Here is a 19,560-nt window from a genome sequence, read left to right on the forward strand (position 1 = left end):
TTGGTTGTTTTTACAAACTGAGAGACAAGTTATACATTTTAAAGATGGTGTTGAAAAACCTTACCTTGTATTTAAAGGGATACAAAGAAGTATACAAAGAAATATATTTGGAAAAATGTTAACAACTGACATTTTTGGGACATTACTGACTACCAAAGTTGAAAAAAAAATGTATTCAAAGATGACCCTTAAGTCTTCAAAATATCTTATTTTGTGTTCAACAGAACAAAATAATTATAAAATGTATTTTCTACTATGGAAGCCAATGATGTACCAGAACTGTCATTCTTCCAAATATATCAGAACAAAGAAATGTATACAGGTTTGGAACAACTTGAGGGTGAGTAAATGATGACTCTTGAATAGATTAAATACTTGAAATTATCAAGCCAAACTTCTATCATCACATATTTAAAGCTCTATAAAATCAGTAATATTGTGTGCAACCGTGGCTGAAAACAACAGCCTGATATTTACAGTATATTTTTATATTGATCGCGAGATTAGATTTGAATAGATATGCGAGATAAATAAAAGGTCAGTTTGAGCATCTTCTCTGTTATACATTCAACAGATGTTGTTCCCCCGAATAAAACATTTACTGATGGGCTTTGATTTGAAAGAAAAAAGAGAAAAAATTGCATAATTCACTCTTTTTAGTATGGAGAGGCTCTGTGCTCATAAATCAGCACCTGTAATATCCATACTAACAAGATCAAAGTGTAGTGTGGTGAAATTGCTTTCTACAAGCTACTTTTACACTAACAATAGAGAACGAGAGGAGACTTCGGTGCTTTTCCAAAGGTTTTCCTATACTGTACTGTACAGTAAACAAAGATCATAAAAACCACGAAACATCTCCATTGTCAGTTTGTTATTGTCATAATCCAGTTTTGCAGTCATACAAAATCTGTCCTTATTTCGGCTTGTACCTACAGTATTCAAACCACACAACATTTACATTAGCGGCAGATTTAAATATACAATGTGTACAGATTTATGTGCATGTCATACAGCAATTTTTCGTAATTATTCTCATATACTCTAAGTGTAGCCACAGCTTCATTTCACAAGGGTTTCATCCAAATGTCTCATGCAATGTTTCATGCAGGTTTAGCTTATAATTAGCTTCCTGTTATCTCTGACAGCAGAGAATATGTCCTCTCCTGTAGGGTTTATTTAGCGGCAGCACTTGTTTTTGTTTCTCGTGAAAATTAGATTCAAGTCACACTCTCTGTATGTGCGAATGCGATCAGGATGTCAGATTTCGAAAGCCACCTCTTCACAAAACAACAACTGCAGCTTATAGCCAGGTCTTTTAACACGCTCCAATATAGAGATCTTTATCATTTCCTAAAAATATTTTAATTAAAAATAAGTTATCTGCACTCTTTCTATTACACATTTATAATCTTATGGTTGATCCCATTAATCGGCATAATAACCTTCCAAAGTCATTTGTCACAGATGCTAAAAAATGATACAAAACAGGTAAGGTTAGATTTGATTTGATCCGATCCGATCCATTCACAATCATATGAAGAATATAATGTCACACAGAAACAAATTTAACGAGAACCCCTTGATTTGATCTTTTAAAGAGCAGAGTCAGACATTATGGTTTTGAGGAGTTGGCTTTATCAAAACAGCTATACAGTATTCATTCACTGACAAGACAGACAAATTCATGTCATGTCACACATTTCGCCTGGCCACTCTGCTGATTTGGCACTTCAAACACTTTTTCATCAGAAAATAATTTGTTTAGAACATGGTCTTGTGATGTCTGACATCAAAATGTCCCAGATGCTTCATTCTGGAGCATAAATAAACTCAGTATGGGTGCAGTCAGATGCCCTGAAACATGACTTCTAGACTATCTGTCTCCACAAAAACAAAGGAAGCACATGGGTCCCATAAAGATGTCGTAACTGCATAATGATGCTCATCCTAAACCAGAACGGGGTTGGACAGAACTTCTCTGATCAGCTAAAAGCATTCATTGGTGTTACTGTGGGGGGAAATTGAGGCTAAATCAATCTCCTTCATGCCAAACATGGAGGAAATGATGCAATCACTCTGACACATGCTCAGATAGTTTTTTACGGCCAATCTGTTTGTCAAGCCTTGCAGCGTCTCCGCTATCCTCACTTTTACAGTTACCCCGCCAGATGATGACAGCAGCTTTGAAGGTTGCTTTGAATATAAATGCATATAAAAAGGGAAATTTTGTCAGGCTGTGTAAAGTGAGAAGAGAACCACACAGGGCCACGTGAAGGAGTAAACAAGCATCATAAATGAATCTAACATCTAATATCTATATCTGAACTCAAGGATCTATTGAGGGTGGTGAAAACAGCATGAGTTAGCCAGCATCCAAGACATTTATTCAGATGGATGTGTTATAGGGCCCGATCACACAGAACGCGTTTTTTGCTGTTAGACGCGGCTCTTTTGAATTCTTTTCAGTTGGCAGGGAGTTGACCTTCCGATGTAGTGACGGAACTTAACAGTTGCTTCAAACGTCCGCAGCAAGCGAGCAAGCGCCACCTGCTTGTACCTTTTTAAAGTTTCTGATAACATGAAAGTTAACAGTAATCTCAGCCTCACACCTCACGCCCATGGACCGTTGGCTAAACGTCTGATGCATAAGGCACACTTTTCTGGAAACACTTCAGCATGTTCGAAGTCGTCATCTGATTGGTTGAATTTCACAGGATTTCCAGAAGACGTGCGTGTCGCGTTCTTCAACGGTCCGCCTGGAAACAACACGAAACTTATAATAATGTTGTTGCTGTTAACTTTTGACACGTTTGTGAATGTACACCGGTCTGTCACTGCGGGGACATTTCCACACCTTTAAACATGACGCGGCACGAAACGAAACGTGTTTGGTTGCTTTACCTGTCAGTCATAGGGCCTCTTGGGAGGGCCTTGGCCAAAGAAAGCGGCGATAAGTTCCAGACCTTCAGTATCAAGGTCTGGCTACGCGAGACTAAGTTAACAGCATCTAGAGCGCTCACGCTAGAATCATTGACTGGCAGGACAGCTGTTTCGGTGGTTACCTAGCAACCTAAAAAAATAGTTGCACACTGGTGTTTTCAAAGAGTCAGTATATGAAATTTAGAGTCATCTAGCGGTGAGGTTCCGAAAATGAGAACAAATGACAGACTCTTATTCAAAACTGTTACAAAATACATAACCGTTTACTGATGCTCAAGAAGGCTTTTGAGTATCTGACTGTTATTATTTTGTCTTTTGGGAAACATGTAAATACCTTTGAAGTGTTCTAGGGCATTACTAAATGAAAAAATAAGCTCTTTAAACAAGATAATTCTATTCAAATTTGTTTATATAGCGCTTTTTACAATGTTACATTGATTAAAAGTAGCTCTACAAGGAAAAAAACAAAACAAAACAAAATATATATATATATATTAAATATAACTGCACATTTTATTGTCATTATAGAAAGATTGTAATCTACATAATGACATGCTTTTCTGAGACTATGGGGCATTGTCAATTAATATGATAGATAGCAGGTATCATATTATATTGAACCAGACATGCCCCTTGAGCCCACATAGAAAAAGCTCTTGAATATTAGAGAAAAGTGAATAAGAACAGGAGTGAACATAAAGAATTCGCCATAAAACCATAAACGAGCGTAACATTCAATATGAAATGATAAGAAAAAAGAACCTTGGGAGAAAACAAGCTCAGCTGGTAATAACAGAAAATCATCACATTCAAAAGTTTATTTTTTGCTTAAACTTCTAAATAATGTATTTTCAACAAACATTTGCATTTACTATACTGTAGCATTATAATATAACATGCAACTTTATGTTGCTTATACTGTACTTTTGTAACCTTTTTAACGTCTGTAAATAAATTTGTCATCCTAAACCTTCTTCTTCAATAGTGTGTTCACTAAACAACACTGTTCACAGCCAACAAGTACTACTAGTAATGCTGTATTGTTGCCCATTTCACAAATAAATGTTGACTTTAATTAGATTAAAGTAGCTGTTAACATGTTCTGCTGGGATCTCAAATGACCTGAGGGTCAGTGCTCAGCCAGGCAGCTCTAGGGACTGCTGGAGTCTCTCTTAAGGTCAAAGTAACAGAAAGGATGGCTGCAATCAAAAGAAAATTACAAAATGCAATGCACCAGTCACCAAGAATGTGGACAGAGCACAGCTCAGTGACAGCAGTCTTTCTATCTTACCTTTGTTTAAAAACCTAATGAGATGCTGTCTACCACTACAGCACAATAGGCAGCTGTCTCTCTCTCTCTCTCTCTCTCTCTCTCTCTCTCTCTCTCTCTCTCTCTCTCTCACACACACACATGCCCATAGAGACATCTCACTGCTCTCCTTCTGTTCTTGAAATGTTCTCTAAATTAGCCGAGCGGTTCATTAATATGGGCACAATATCTTTCTGCAAGGATATCGAATCGATTTGTTAAGGAAATTTCTTTAATTATCAAATAACTCAAATGATTACTGCTCTCTGATGGTTAACCCGATGAAAAATATGCATCTTACAGATACACCATCTGACATTCTTTATGGGACAGTAATATGCAAAATCACAGAAATAATACAAAACAGCATCTGTTCTGAATAAAGTCTCAGTCTTTCGCATATAGCTTATTCCACAGAAATGACTTCAAAAGGATCCTTTGTAAATACTGTAATTACCTGGGCTGATAGCATAAAATTACACTTAAATGTTTACTAGTACATTAGAGCAAAGATGATGGTGATACGTCATTCGAAGTGTAAACCCATTATCAACAATGCAGCGCTGTGCTCTTGGCAGGGAGGACAGGATTTCTCAAGTGAAGGTTGAGAAAGCTCTAAAGCTCTTGTTTCCATGGAGATGAGAGGAGTTTGACTTTGAAAACAGTTTGACTTTTAAAGTTAGTTCAAGATGTCAGATGTCAGAAAAAAGTCAGATTTACAGGTAATGGAAAATCCTGCTGCGCAACCTTATAATTTCCTTTATAATGTTCAATAAAGTGATCTTGACTTCAAAAGAATAGTGAGTACTAATAAAGATGTCAGTGCATATTTTATCCATAACATGAATTGCTGTTTATACACTTTACTTTTCCGAATAATTGTTTTGACCTTCTGTTTCCGTTTAAAAAAAATAGTATATGATCGTGTATTTTAGGTTTTAGGAGTGTAATTTAAAGACTCACACTACAGATTCGTAACGTGCTCAGCTGCCATCCTCATTGAGGGCTGCACTGCTTCCTTTAAAGATCTTTAAGTAGCAGGATCTCCATTTCTTCTCCTTCCATTGCTGTCATATACGTCAATGTGCCACAGTCTACATGGCCAGAGGAGCAACAGGGCTGACAGCTAGAACACGTGAATCGATACTCAGACACACAGCGCTCTGACAACTAACTTACACACTGCTCTACTAACACACACACACTATTCTTTTGGTTAGCCAACACTGTTGGCCATCCAAACACCTCAACAGCAGGCTGCTAAACCCTATAATGATGTAATCTTCTGCAATATTTCCTTCTTGCATTCAGAGATCTCAAAGGGAAAGAAAAGTAGAAATTGATCAATAATAGATGGAAATAATAACTAGCACGACATCACAAATACCATAGCACAAAGATGAGACCGGATGAAGAAAACACTAATACATTTCATGGATTTAAAGAATTTTAATGAGTCGAGCTATTAGGAACTTGTAGCAGAACAAACAACAAAAACACAAAATATGAAACGATTAAAAGCTGAATAATGCATTTGGATGTCACTTGCTTTTCAAAACAGCAGAAGACTTCACCAGAGTAAAACTACAATTTTGTTACACACAATGCAATTACATAGAAATTGAATTATTAAACAGACGCAATGCATTTCAGGCTCTGAACTACAACACAGCAACCAAAAACATTCATAGAGGAAGTGTTTCAGAGCAGTGAGTGGAAGGCATCCATCAAGACCACATTTGACCCCAATCCTCTCCAATACATAAATATTCTTTTCCAAGTGACCTCGCTTGCATGACCTTTATTTCAACTCTTCATTACCATTCTCAGAAAGAGAGGCAAAATGTAAGCTTTCTGTTGCCTCACTCTGGTTCATATTAACAGTGTTTTCACATTTCTGTTTCACAAAATATTTCCATATTTTCACCAATAAAAAATAATCCACAAATACATTTTTGTAAGAGTAAACACTCCGGGGAAGTCTTGGCAATGTTGTGCTCACTGTACACCATCCATTACCACAGAACTGTGCCCAGCACAAAAACAGCTTTCAGCAAATTCATCCATATAAATGTGAATATTTAAGGGATTCTATTTTCAGAGACCGCGTTTTTTGAGCATTTTGTGCATTTGTGTACTGACCGGTTACAGCGGTTAAACTGCATCTCACGATTCTCTCATAGCAATGGAGAGTGTTCTTTGTATTAGCACATATTTGTACTCTGCTCTGTTTAAGGTTACAGTATCTTCAGTGTGAGAACAGAAGGGAACTTTTCATTTAAGCGCTGACATGCACTTGTTCATAACCGAGAGTGCACACTGGGTATGAAATGATCACTGCTGAGGGGCATCGTTCATGCATATTTCTGATGATAATACAAGGTGAAGCAGCTTCCTTTGTATCATCCATATCCTGTGGAGATGCGTGTGCTAGAACCTGTACCGGCAGACGGTTGTGAAAAACAATCCCACACCTGGCTGACCTGATTTAAGGTGATAAAAGCACCAACCTGCTTATTACCACACCATTAGATGTAACACTGTATGTTGATGTTGAGACAAGGCTGAAGTATAGTTCCCTTTTTACGCATACGCGAGGGGCAAATTACATCATCAGAATAGTATGCGCGTACTGTACCCTGCACCGCCAGTGTCATGAAAAATCACAAAGTTGTTAACTCGATATGTTGTTGTATGGCTAACCGAAGCTGCGTTAGCTTCTAGCGAGCTAAATACGCTGGGTAAAATAAAAGCATGAAATGACATGATAAAATTTAAGTTTACGAAAAGCTTGATGCAACATACACGCCAGTATTTCTGGGTCAACATCTGCTTAACAAACAAAAGACATCACTTTTGATATTTTAAAATTAATTTTAATTTTTTAATTCGTAAGAACGAGATTTGTTTGATTTCACTACCCATAGCCTCATTTATGTACTATTATATGAAGCATTAAGTGAAAAGACAATAATGGTAATTTTAACAAAGTACTAGCGACTTAAATCGTAATGTAATTTTATAAGAATTGCAATAAGGCGCCAAATAGCGTACCCATTACAAGTTGTTTTATGCAACAGAATCCCGCGGGGTCCTAAAGGGGACCGATTTCGAGAGGGGACTCGATTTGTCATGACACCGGAATTTTGTTACCTCGCGTACAATACGCGCAGGTTGCGCATTCCGTCTCTTGCAGTAATTTGTTTAACCACCAGGTGGCAACAGTGTCCTGGGAGCATCGATTCAAGGTAGTAGAAGAAAACCTGACCCCTGTAGGCCCGGAGAGGTATTGCAATATGTCGCAATGCGCATGCATCAATACCCGTGTGTTTGCGTACGATTCGAAAGCAGTATACTTTGCAAGGCTGTGCGTTCGGCTGTACGCATACGCTTGTGCACGTGTAAAAAAAAGAAGTATGCCACAGGCATTAGTGTGCAAAAAACACACTTGAAAATCACACTTTGACCACATATATTTGCCAGACACAGTGAACAAACTGCAGCGATAGCTGTTCCGAGTTGGGAACACAGGGCTGCAAGCAACAATTATGGTGCCAGCTACAGCTGTGGTAGACAAATTCCAATTTAACTGAGCTCCAAAGAATCAGAGGACAGCAGTATTATGACTTGAGGATCAGCTGTTCAAAGAGTGTGAACATTTTTTACCAATTGTTGACCATCAGGGAGTAAAGTCCCTAAATGCATGAGGTCCTCCAGGGCATATTTTTTCCAACATATCAAATTTCGGTAAAATACACCAACACATTGGCAAGATACAGCTTTATGTTTTCCATTTGTGGGGCTTGGTTGACAGACCATCTGAAATAAATTTGAGATTGATCAAAGTTTGTAGGAGTAAGGAAACTAGAAATCATAGGTTGACTTTTCTGCTATGCTGAACTCATCATGACCCAGAAAACAAGAGGAAAAAAGAATTACATTTCTAGTCGGCACAGTGCAAAAGTTCAGAAGCGTAACGTTGACCTGTTGGTTGCCAACAAATTTTTTAAATTGAAGTGCAGACCATCTGTGCCAAATTGAACTTTTTACCACAGACTTTTTACTTTTGATATTCTAGACTAAAATTACATCTTATTTCTTTGTGTTTTAGAAATATCCATTTACTTATATTTTCATTTTCTCTACTTCTCTGATCTATCTTGATAACACATAAAATAAATCATAATCCTGTCTAAGACTATACTTTTTTTTATTTACAGATTTTCACATATTTGAAATATAATGGAAAAACTGTCAAATTTCAGAGTAAGCAAATCTACAAGGATAAACATGAAAAACATTTAATTGCATGTGAATTTTTTGGGGGGGTATTATTCTGGTGCCTCAGCTGCCAGAAAATTTCATTTTTTTACAGGATTATTTTCACAGTTCACCGGGGGTTTTATGCAGTAACCAGTGAAGTCTTCTGACGGTCTCAATGAATCTCTATACAAGCAGAATCGGTTTATTAGGCTATATTCTTTTGTTGGTTTATACGAATAACCTCAAATAAATTAATAACCTCACATTTTTATTCTTGTATATACAGTATATGTATACTACATATCAGTAGTTCTGTAAATGAAAAAAAATCCCAGCCTTGATCTACACATGGTAGAGCCAATGAAAATTGGCTGTATGTCTTTACCTTTAGGGAAAAGTACGGACAAGTTTCTGCTTGTCCTGTCCCATTTTCTCACATGGAGCCTGAACAACACATTTTTCAAATAACAGAAAAAAATGTATTGTTTAGTGATTCAGTTCCAGTGTTGTCGCTTCAGGAACAGCAGGGGAAGTCTTTGATTCAGCAACGCAATGAAGTCTTAAAGACTCCAAAGTCTTGCATAATTAATCCAACAGTCTGGGAAAAATCCCTGATGCTTCGATCAGACCTCAGGTTATTCCATCTCCCTTTGAAAGCCTTTTAAACCACCATCACTACATGGAATTGCAGTAATAATTATTGTTAAACAGATTTTCTGAACACTGTCCGTCTCTCATTGGTTGGAAAAACAGATGGTACTGCCATAAACTCAAGCCATTATTTAAGCGCTGTCACGTTGGGCAGGACCAAAACATTTTAATAATGCCATTAAGTCAGTGTTTACATTTTTTCTTTCAGGAAAATTAACTTACAAATGGCTTTCTGTTGTTTCTGTATATTAAACTGGTAAAGGAGAAACTATTTTAACAAAACAAATTACACACTTTAGCTCTAATTATTTTTTCCACAAACAATCTTTTAGTCCATATTTCCCCAGGCAAAAAGATAAATACTACGGTATGGCAAAAATTCATCTACTTGTTCATTTTTTCTAATTGTATTACTATTCCCTGTATACCTGCACATGTTGAAAGATTTAAAACCGAGAACAACAATTTCCCATCAATGTCACCTGTGCGCTGTTTATTTAAAACCAATTATTTTTACACAATGGTTGTAAACGATTTCCCAGTAAATAAATATAGACCATGCAGCACATTTTTATCTTTGCAAAAAAAAAAAACAGAGAGCAACAGAAAAACAATTTAAGGAGGACACATGCCTTGTTTGAACCGTCTGCTTCAGTTCATGAGAGGAACAAGTTAATCCGCATTCAGAGCACTATTGATAGTGAGTTCGTCTGGGCTTAACAGATGTGTTTTATATTAAAATTATTTAAAAAATGAATGAGGAAAGAAATAAAAAATATGGATGACAAGTAATAAATAGAAAGAAAAAAGTCTAAATAAAATTGCATGTTTTAAGAAAAAAATAGGGTGGTTCAATGATATAAAAATATTACGAATCATAATAATTCATTTAAGAAAGCACAGGTAAACAGATGTGTTTTCAGTCTGTACTTGAATACAGCTACTGTCTGGGGACTCCTGAGGATGTCTGGAATCTGTTTCCAGCTGCGGGTGGCATAATAGCTAAATGTATTACACAAACACAGTCATTTTTCCTTCACCATACCCTGAGCAGTCACAGAGCCAGCATTTCAAGTGCATTACATAACTTCATCTACAGATTGAGAACAATAACATGACATTACTGTCATTGTCACTTTTTAATTTTCACGACTGTTTTAGATTCTGGGATAAAATGGGATAGATCTATCGTTGGAATTCCTCATTGCACTGATTCTCAAACCTTTCAGGCCAAGCATCACATCGAGTTTCCTCAAATACCTACATTTAATGTAACCTTATTTGTAAGCAACTTGCACATTTTGCCATATTGTGATTAATATCAACATTCCTGTAGTTGACATTAATCATAGAGCTGTCAAACCCTCATTACCATTTAACTAGCCTTTTTGCTTCTAGGAAAAGACCCAAATACTATTCTGTAAGTGCAGCCCATACTTTTTTAAACACATAATAAAATATTAAAGAATATGAACAAATGTAACTCTCTTACATTACTTCATATTCTTTCTTTGAACGTCTGGAACATGGTTACATTTATTGATAGGCTACAGCGCTCAAAATTAAATTGAATATGTCTAAAAAGCTTGCTTTAAAGGGATAGTTCACCCCAAACCAAAATTATTTCATCATTTACTCACCCTCACGTCATTCCAAATCTGAATGACTTTCTTTCTTCTGCAGAACACGAAAGAAGATATTCTAAAGAATGTTGGTAACCAAACAACACTGCCTCCCCCCCAGCCCCCCCCCTTAACTTCCATTGTATGCACACTGAGACATTTCTCAAAATATATTCTTTCTTTTGTGATCGACATATAAAGAGTCATAAACAAATGACATGAGGGTGAATACATGATAAACAAACTCTCCCTTTAAAGCTGGAATCTGTAACTTTTGCCTCTGCTTAAAACATAAAATTGCAGGTTACTTTATGTACTTAGGTTGAAGTCAAATGATGTCAGACTGGCAATTCCAGTGATATCGTACCCAACATCTTAATTTACTAATCATTATTATAAGCTCAGCATTATGAATCAGCCAACGGTACAGAGACTGATGGTGTCACTGATTTATGTACTTATGTACTAACCCAATAAAGAAATGAATTCCAGCTTTAATTCTGAGATTAAATAAAAAAAAATATTTTAATTGCTCTTTTGCCGCTTTGTACGGCAAACAAAATGAATGCTGCACCGTGAGCAGTGCAACAAACCCAGCACATTTTTTTTGTATTTATTTGCAGTATTTGAGGTTGCAGTCCAAAAACCCAGAAGATAATTAGCACTTCGCCGCAGGTTCCCTCTGGAATTTCCTACATTTCCATATGGGTTTTCCAAATGGCGGTTTGGATTTATTTATTTACTTATTTTTATATTTATTAAGCATTACTCGAGTTACAGTACATAAGGTAAATTGTTCACAATACCTTTGAAGAAACTTTTATATTGTAATAAGATGATAAGGACTACATTATCACAAAGGACCCAATTTTACTTGCCGGATCGGACAATTGTGTTGTCATTATACACTGTAGCAAATACAACTGTTCCAATACATTTGACTGTTTTACTATTGTCACATCTTTGCCTGAGTGTCAGACATTTTCTATTTACATTCAACAGCTATTTTGTGTAATTTAAGGTGTTTTAGGAGAAGACCACACCAATATCTGCAATGGTACTTGGAGTCTTTCTGGTGAAATTCAATTTTCTCTGAAGAGATGAAAAGAAGCGTATTAGTGATTAGATAGCTGTAGTGCCACATTCCTAATTCGTCCACACTCTCATGCGTCGAGTCTCTTGTCAATTTTCTACAAGTCACTATTATTTGCAAAATGAAAACCCATCGAAAAGCACTTTTAAACCAAATAACGACGTCTCAGCTTTTCTTGCTGTTTTTCCCACTATCCCTGAATGGCTGTAGATGAACATCAATAGGAGCTAGCAAGCTACACCAAGGAAAAAAATAAAGAGCCTCCAATTCCCTGCCAGATAAATATAGCCAGTAAAATCACACCATCCTTTGTGTTTTTTAAATCAGCTCAGCTAAAGATAACAGCTTCAACACATTCGGCAATGTCTCCTATGAAGTGTGTTTTTTCATAAACCATTTTCATTACCACATGATTCAAGTCCACAAAGTTGTTTTAAAATCCATTGCTAAATGATGATATTAATTAGATGGCATACTGTATATTTTCAAGAAGACGACGCGAGGGGGAGAACTGATGATGACTTTAGGAATGCAGCAGTGGGAATTACTATGAGGGATGAAATTGCAGTCTACAGTTTATTGTGTAGTTTGCTAGTTTATTGTCCTACAACAGGGTAATTTCAAGGTTTCACTTCTTAGGAATAATAAAAGGGCTCAAAAATGACCTTTAACAAAGATGCAACACAGATCCAAAGGCCATCTTCTGCCTTCTCTGCCTCTTAGTTTGTAGATACATCAAATGAAACATAGGATTGAAACTTGATTTATCGCAACCAGAAGCCATCTGTTATATGGAAAATATAGCAACGGATACTTTCAATTGCCCTTGTGGTTCTATGTTATTCTCCTGCTTAACTGTTTAATCACAATTCACCACAAACTACTCATATTTTTCACATATTCTTTACAGTTTAAATATATATATATATGTAACACTAGTCAATAACTTTTATTATTCAGAAAAACTAATTAATGATAAATCCTTTAGGCGGTTTCATCGGATGCACACGCCTGGCTCGAAGTTAGCTTCCGGTCTGTTTGTTTATCGGTCAGACTAGTGGCTAATAACACAGTGTAACAAAAATTTTATTTTAAAATATATTATAAATATAATAACATTTTTAATTATTGTGGTCATATTTCTTTTCATGTAGCATCAATGCTTAGTGTATACATTTAGCTCAAGTCAACTTTGAGCCTATATTCATTGCGATATATATCGCAATAAAAACTTTTCACATATTTAAAAAATATTTTCCAATTGTCACTGTCAGAAAATTCTAGAAATTCTGTAGCACAGGGAAGGTGGGATGATGGGTGACTGTCTGGAACTTATGGCTAAACATATTTTTTAACTTGTTAGCTAATGTAATTTACTTGTTACTTGTTTCTTTTGCTTGTTTTCAGAAAAAAATCTACAGGGACTCTATTCTCTGCGGATGTGTACTGGACGTTAAGTTTGGACCACAAAAGCACGCATGCACAGTAACGTTTGTTTATGTTGTTGCTTTGAAACCGTCTATAAGCAGCCTTTCATAGTATTAAAATCACTGAATCTTATTATTTTTAATAAGTTACCTAAACCTGGAACATGATCTGTTTTTGTAAAAGTAATGAAAAAGTTTGGACTTAATTTCATAAGGATGTAAATCAGATATGTCCCTTAAGTTCATAACATCAAACGAGACACTTTTCTGTTGTTTGGAGCAATTCAAAAATAGCAAATTGATTTCATTATGTGACAGTAATGGCAAAACATTCACATCTATCATGAGATGTGTAGGCATATTCGCCTTTAATGAGCAGACTGCACTACTGCAGAAATAGAAGAGAAGGGCAGGATGGGTAATTAGTGCCAGTATTTAATTATGTTGTAGGCTTAGATTGCACTGAGTGCTATTTAGATGGATTGCATTGTTGACCTTTATAGTTTAAATTGACTTAAGCCCCAACGTCTTAGAACTTGTGGGGCCTAACAGAGGACAAATGGTTTAGTTATGAGCCACATACACTTATGAATATTGATTTGCTCTTTAAGATTAAACACCTTGATATTGGTATGACACTGTCAAGCTGTGAACGTTTTGTACATCATTTAGCTCTGAGAAATGTTTTATTGGGAGGATGTACCCGTGCTGTGTGAAACAAGATGGCGCGGTTTGTCTGGTTTTAATACATGTTATGCATGTCCATATATACTGTACATTTGTGACGTATGTGAAATCCAAGTCAAATAATCTATTTATGAGTTTAGGTATGGAAGCCCAGTCGTAGGCATACACATTATGAAAAAGGTGTGTTTATTGCAGTAAAGGATTTCATGGTACTCAAATATTCATGTATAATATAATAAAAACAAAATGTTACTGTAAATATGTAAATATAAATATAAAAATATGCTTTTGCACAATTATTATTATTATCCTATTACTGTGCTTAAATGTAATAGAAATACTAAAAAAAAAAAAACATTATTATTAATTATAGAGGCTACATTTTCACAGAAAGTGCATTTTGATGATTTGATAGAAACAGTAAATAAAAAACAACTTTAGATGGGTTTTCAGTCACATTTTTGTATCAAATTACACATATTAGAAAAATTGATTCTTAGTGTATTTCATAGAACTATCTAACTATTTTAATATTATTGTAATCCTACATACAGGATGTGTATGTAGTATTACTGAGGTGATTAGTAAAGTTAATGCTCATGATGTCATCAGTTTACAAAGGAATAGAATTAATGACACTGTCCCTGTAAACAATGTAAAATCGATTAAAGAGTACATAACTAGGAATTGTTAAGGTCCTACTTTGGTTTATGGAGTGTCCAACAACACGTTTATTTTTTTTTTTTTAGATTTTAGATTCAATTTATTGTCATTGCACATGTACAAGTACAAGGCAACGAAATGTGACCTCTGCATTTAACCCATCCAGAGAGTAGTGAACACACGTACCCCCGGAGCAGTATGTACATAGAAGGTGTACATAGAAGGTGTAAAACACTATTATTTCGTAATAATAGGCAGTTATTCTTACCTTACTTCTTGACTGACTCTCAAATGATTCGTTCCGTGATTCATCAATCCCCTCCTTTCCGCTAGTTTAGTCTGATGTGATTGGTCAGATGGTCTAGTCTGCTGTGATTGGTTTACCGCGAATGAGGCTCACGAGCTACAGTGTTTGGGGGAGAAGAGTGAGGTTTTCGTGGGCAGTCCTAGCAAAACGTAGGCGGGGACTATATGTAGTGACATAAATCCGCGGCGGTTCACTTATCGCACTAGGGACGACTAGTTTGCATGAGTCGACTCCCTTTTTTCCAAGCCAATAACTTTGTTATTCATTCACCTTCGAATTTACAACTTGGCAGACTGCTTACTTTACGGCAATATTACACACTGCATGAAATGTCATTTTCATGACCTCATGTTATGTACTCTTTAAAGAATGTGCTGTATTTAGAGTAACTGGTCAACATTTAATATACCAGTTGTAGACAGTCTGAATATAAAAGGTGAAAGATAACGGGAGAATAATTGTCTTTTTTATGCCGTGTGTGGAAGGCAATGCGATACTTTACTGCTAAGGCCCACAGCTGTTCGCTGTAAAATCTCTCCTCACCGTGACTTTACGGCTGGCCTACCGCAGCATTTTTATGTGCACGGATATACACATGTCATGTTACAGTTTGCCTCAGCGTTGGCGTCAATGAACTGGACAATTCCATTTGTACGTCACCAATGAACAGCTGGCTTAACAGATTCTTTAGTTTTCGTTTCCTTGCTGACGATAGCTTGTCGTTTTTCTGTCTGAAAGCAATGTTTTACCACTAGTTCCCCTCATAACTCAAAGTGTAAAGAGCTGAAAGCTGTAGGTGTCTGGGCATTGGTTGAGCGCTTCCAAAGTTTGAATGGGAAAAGTATTGATGTAGCTATTTAAATTCACTTTGAAGTTGCTAATAGGCTCTATTTCCTACACCTTTCCCAGACTCGAGTGAGATGGCAAGAAAAGGGGAAAATTGGCTTTCAGAGCAGTAATTAGCCCCTCAGACTGCGATTCTCAAATTCCACCAAACAACATAGACGTTTTAATGGAGATTGACTATAACAAAATGGTCAGAGTTTTCGGATCAAAGGGGAAGCCACAAGCGTTGAACTCTCAATAAAGCCAAAATAATGTCATTGCATCTCATTTTTAGATCATTACTTAACATTACGCTCGGCGCCGTGCAGCATTTCACCCGAATGCTGTAGCAATTCCAGAACAATGCTTTTAATCACCCAACATTGTCGTGAGATCCAAAGACCGGAGGTAATATTGAAATATGAAATGAATGTCTCATTCTGTGTGCCGCACGACTGAATGAAGCGCTTGACTTTGAAAAGTTTGTCAATCTCTCTTTCCAGTAAATGTAATCACACAGACTGTATATTTCCGCAAGGCTGTTTTAGTGAGGCCGATATTAATCAGTTTTTGATCGCGGCTCATTTTTATTTATAAGATCTCGTAGAGGCTGGTTTTCAGGGGAAGACAACGTCGTATTTTTGGAAGCTGCAGTGTTGCTATAGGTAAATTGGCACTTTGCAAAACGCCGCACAGATTTGTCACTCCCAGTCTCATTTTCCTGCGCAGAGATATAAGAGGAGGCTTCTCAAACCATCATCCCCGGCTCAAACATTTATGAGGAGTCTCTCTCCAGAATACACTTGGCATGTTCTGCCCTCAGAAGTTTTGATGATAATTGGCCAAGTCAGGCAGTTGCAAACTAGCAAATGGCCTGAAATCATAATCTTCAAGTGAACTTTTCCGCCGCGTGTTGTTTCCGTCAAAGTTTTCCCTTGTTTAGCGTCTGTACATTTCACACGGGCAGAAATTACACTTACTGTATGTGACGGAAAAGCAAAAATACACAACACAAAGCAAAAGATCACAGAGCAATTACCATAATTGTTATGAAACCGTAATGTCAGCTTTATTTTCAAAGACAATGAGCTTCTGCTTTTGTGTCATGTCGCTTTTAAAAAAAAGCTTTTCCATCAAGACACCATAATGACTCTGATTTCTGAAATTCTCGCTAACTACCATGTCAGCTTAAAGTTGATGAAAAAAGAGAATGGATCATTCTTGACATGAAAGCTAAAGAAGAAAGAGAAAGACGGATCAAGAGAAATCAATGGTCTATTGGAGGCCTAAGAAACCGAGCTTCCAAGTAATGATGATGTGCTGCTCACGTAAAGGATAAACCAATGAGGGTTTTCCTCTGATCCTGTGGGATCTGGGTTATTGACCTCATACTTGAACGCAGACCGGGGCCTTTCCAGAAACTCCAGAGGCATTAATTAAACTGAGAAATAAACTCAGAGGACTCAGGAACGTATGGACAGCCTGTAGTTTTACTCCACAAATAACCATTTATTCTGCACACATTTAGCGAAAATCACGGTTTATTGAAAGGACACAAGAAAGTAGAGAAACAGAGAGATGTAGCAGTAGATTAAGTACTCGGTGCATGGCACATCATTCTTAGGGAGACGACTCACTGTGAGTCGAGTTTTTCTCTTGAACTCTGGCACCAAAAGCTTCGAAATATTCAACAGCGATAGTTGGCCAGCCAACTTGAGCCTATAATACCTCATAATATGGAGTAGGAAGAGTAAATTAATCTTTGCTACAACACGAGACAGACCATACCTTCACATTTTTGCGGTTTTAAACAGTTCTCTCAGTGTTGACTCCGTTTCCGTTCAGTGAATCTGGGCTATTGTTAAAAAAATGACAGGACTCATTCAGTTTTGAACTGAAGCTGCTCAGAAATGTACAGGTAAATTTGAGCCGTAGCCACATTTACAAAACTGAAATTACCCCCCCTCCCGCCTCCCCGTCCCAGTGTGACTTTTAACAAGGAAATTCTGGTCTGCGGTGCCAGAAATAGTGTTCTTTTTTTAAGTACAAACAACACAAATCAAAGAACACTGTGTCCTAACTTTGGGAGAAATTAACTCATAATAGATAGAGAACAAAAAAGTAACAGTTATTTAAAACAACCAATACCATCGTAACCTCTTGAAATAAAAATCTAAAATTCTATAATGCATGCCATACTATGCTGTTGGTTCTTATCAAAAAAGTTCAGAATTGAATCATGGGAATTCCTTTTTCTACATTTGCGGTGTTAGATTGAGTTTTTTGTGTCTGTCTGGCATTGCACTGCTTGTGCGCCCTACATTATGTGCATGTGTGCGTGTGTGTGTGTGTTTGTGTGTGCTTAGCTCAGTGAATGACGAGGGGCTTAAACAGGTCTGACATCATTTTTTACCATGCAGAAAATCTGCCAAGTCTTCCACAGTCTCTTAGTTGTGTGTGGCCATTTGTGTCGTTTTTAGGTCTCCTTCTGTTTTCACACTTTCCTCTGATGTCCTTGCTTGGCCTTGTCCAATTTGCTCCGGGGTCTGCGGCTATAGAATAGAGATGACAAGAGAAGAGAAGACATGCATATCGTACTGCACTGGAGTCTAGCACAAACAGAGCAGGTGATTAGACATTTACACCATTCTCTCCATTTCACCCGTCTGTGTCAGACTGACCTCTAATTTGACAAAACCTGTCGGCTTGCTGCCGTTCTCAATGCTGGCACTTGTTAGCGCTGAAGTAAACAGTTATATGAGTGTGTAGATCTATGGTTACGGCATCTATGCCTTGCTCGCATAACATGGGAACATGGTATTCCAGAAAGCATGACATGTATACTGTATGTGTATTTTGTAGATATACAGTGGGGTCAAAAAGTCTGAAAGCACACTGAAATTCTAAGATTTAAAGTGTTTACACCTGGAAATAAATATGTTTTAGGTACTCTATGGATAAAAACATCAAGTCACAGGTTTGATATGCACATATACAGTACTGTATATGAATAACTTAAAAGGAGAGTTCACCCAAAAAAGACAATTCTGTCATCATTTGCTCACCCTCTTGTCTTTTTAAACCTCTTTGACTTTCTTTCTTTCTTCGGCAAAAGAAGATATTTTGAAGAATCTTTCCCATCTTTACCCATTGACTTGCATTGGTTGTGTCCATGCAATAGAAGTGAATGGTCATACAGGTTTGAAATGACAAGAGGGTGAGCAAATGATGAAAGAATTTTCATTTTTGAGTAAACTATACCTTTAAATGCAAATCCAATGCTCTACCAGTTGAGCTACAGAAACAACAACATAAGTGGTGCTTTGGGTAAAGTGTCTGTCAAATAATGTAATAATGTTGCAAATGTAAATAATTTGAATGTATTTAAACAATCTAAATCACGTTTTTGTGTGTATCTTGTTGTTTATTTCTAGTTATTAATTCTTAATAGTATACAAATAAAATCCTGGAGTGTACATGCTATTAACTAAACAAAAATGAAATACACTAACACAGATTATTATGGGATTAAATGTTTATTTTCAATTGAACACTAAAACTTCAATGCTAATAATAGAGTTGATATTGACAAAACTGTATTAGGTTATAAAAAAGAATTTCTCATACTTTTGGACCCCACTGTAGATGTTATTTTATAGCAGACACAATACTTCATACAGCAGTTCAGCAGAATCAATTGTTTTGTGTAATGAAATCACTCATTATGAATTCTGTCTTCATAAGCACCTCAGTGGTGCACAGCAGAACAC

The 19,560-nt window shown here is 36.6% G+C and overlaps 1 protein-coding gene across 1 annotated transcript in view; it reads right to left on the bottom strand.

Annotated features, from left to right (window-relative positions):
• Positions 1-14,729: 14,729 nt before the first annotated feature.
• The window catches only part of luzp2 (leucine zipper protein 2), a 111,255-nt gene continuing 106,424 nt past the window's right edge, over positions 14,730-19,560 (bottom strand). The window contains exon 12 of the mRNA XM_057347465.1: positions 14,730-18,342. Coding sequence (XP_057203448.1) covers positions 18,238-18,342 — 105 coding nt within the window. The 3' untranslated portion in view covers positions 14,730-18,237. The remainder of the gene's footprint in view (positions 18,343-19,560) is intronic.

This window comes from Triplophysa rosa, linkage group LG12, assembly GCF_024868665.1.
Source record: "Triplophysa rosa linkage group LG12, Trosa_1v2, whole genome shotgun sequence".
Classification (NCBI taxonomy): domain Eukaryota; kingdom Metazoa; phylum Chordata; class Actinopteri; order Cypriniformes; family Nemacheilidae; genus Triplophysa; species Triplophysa rosa.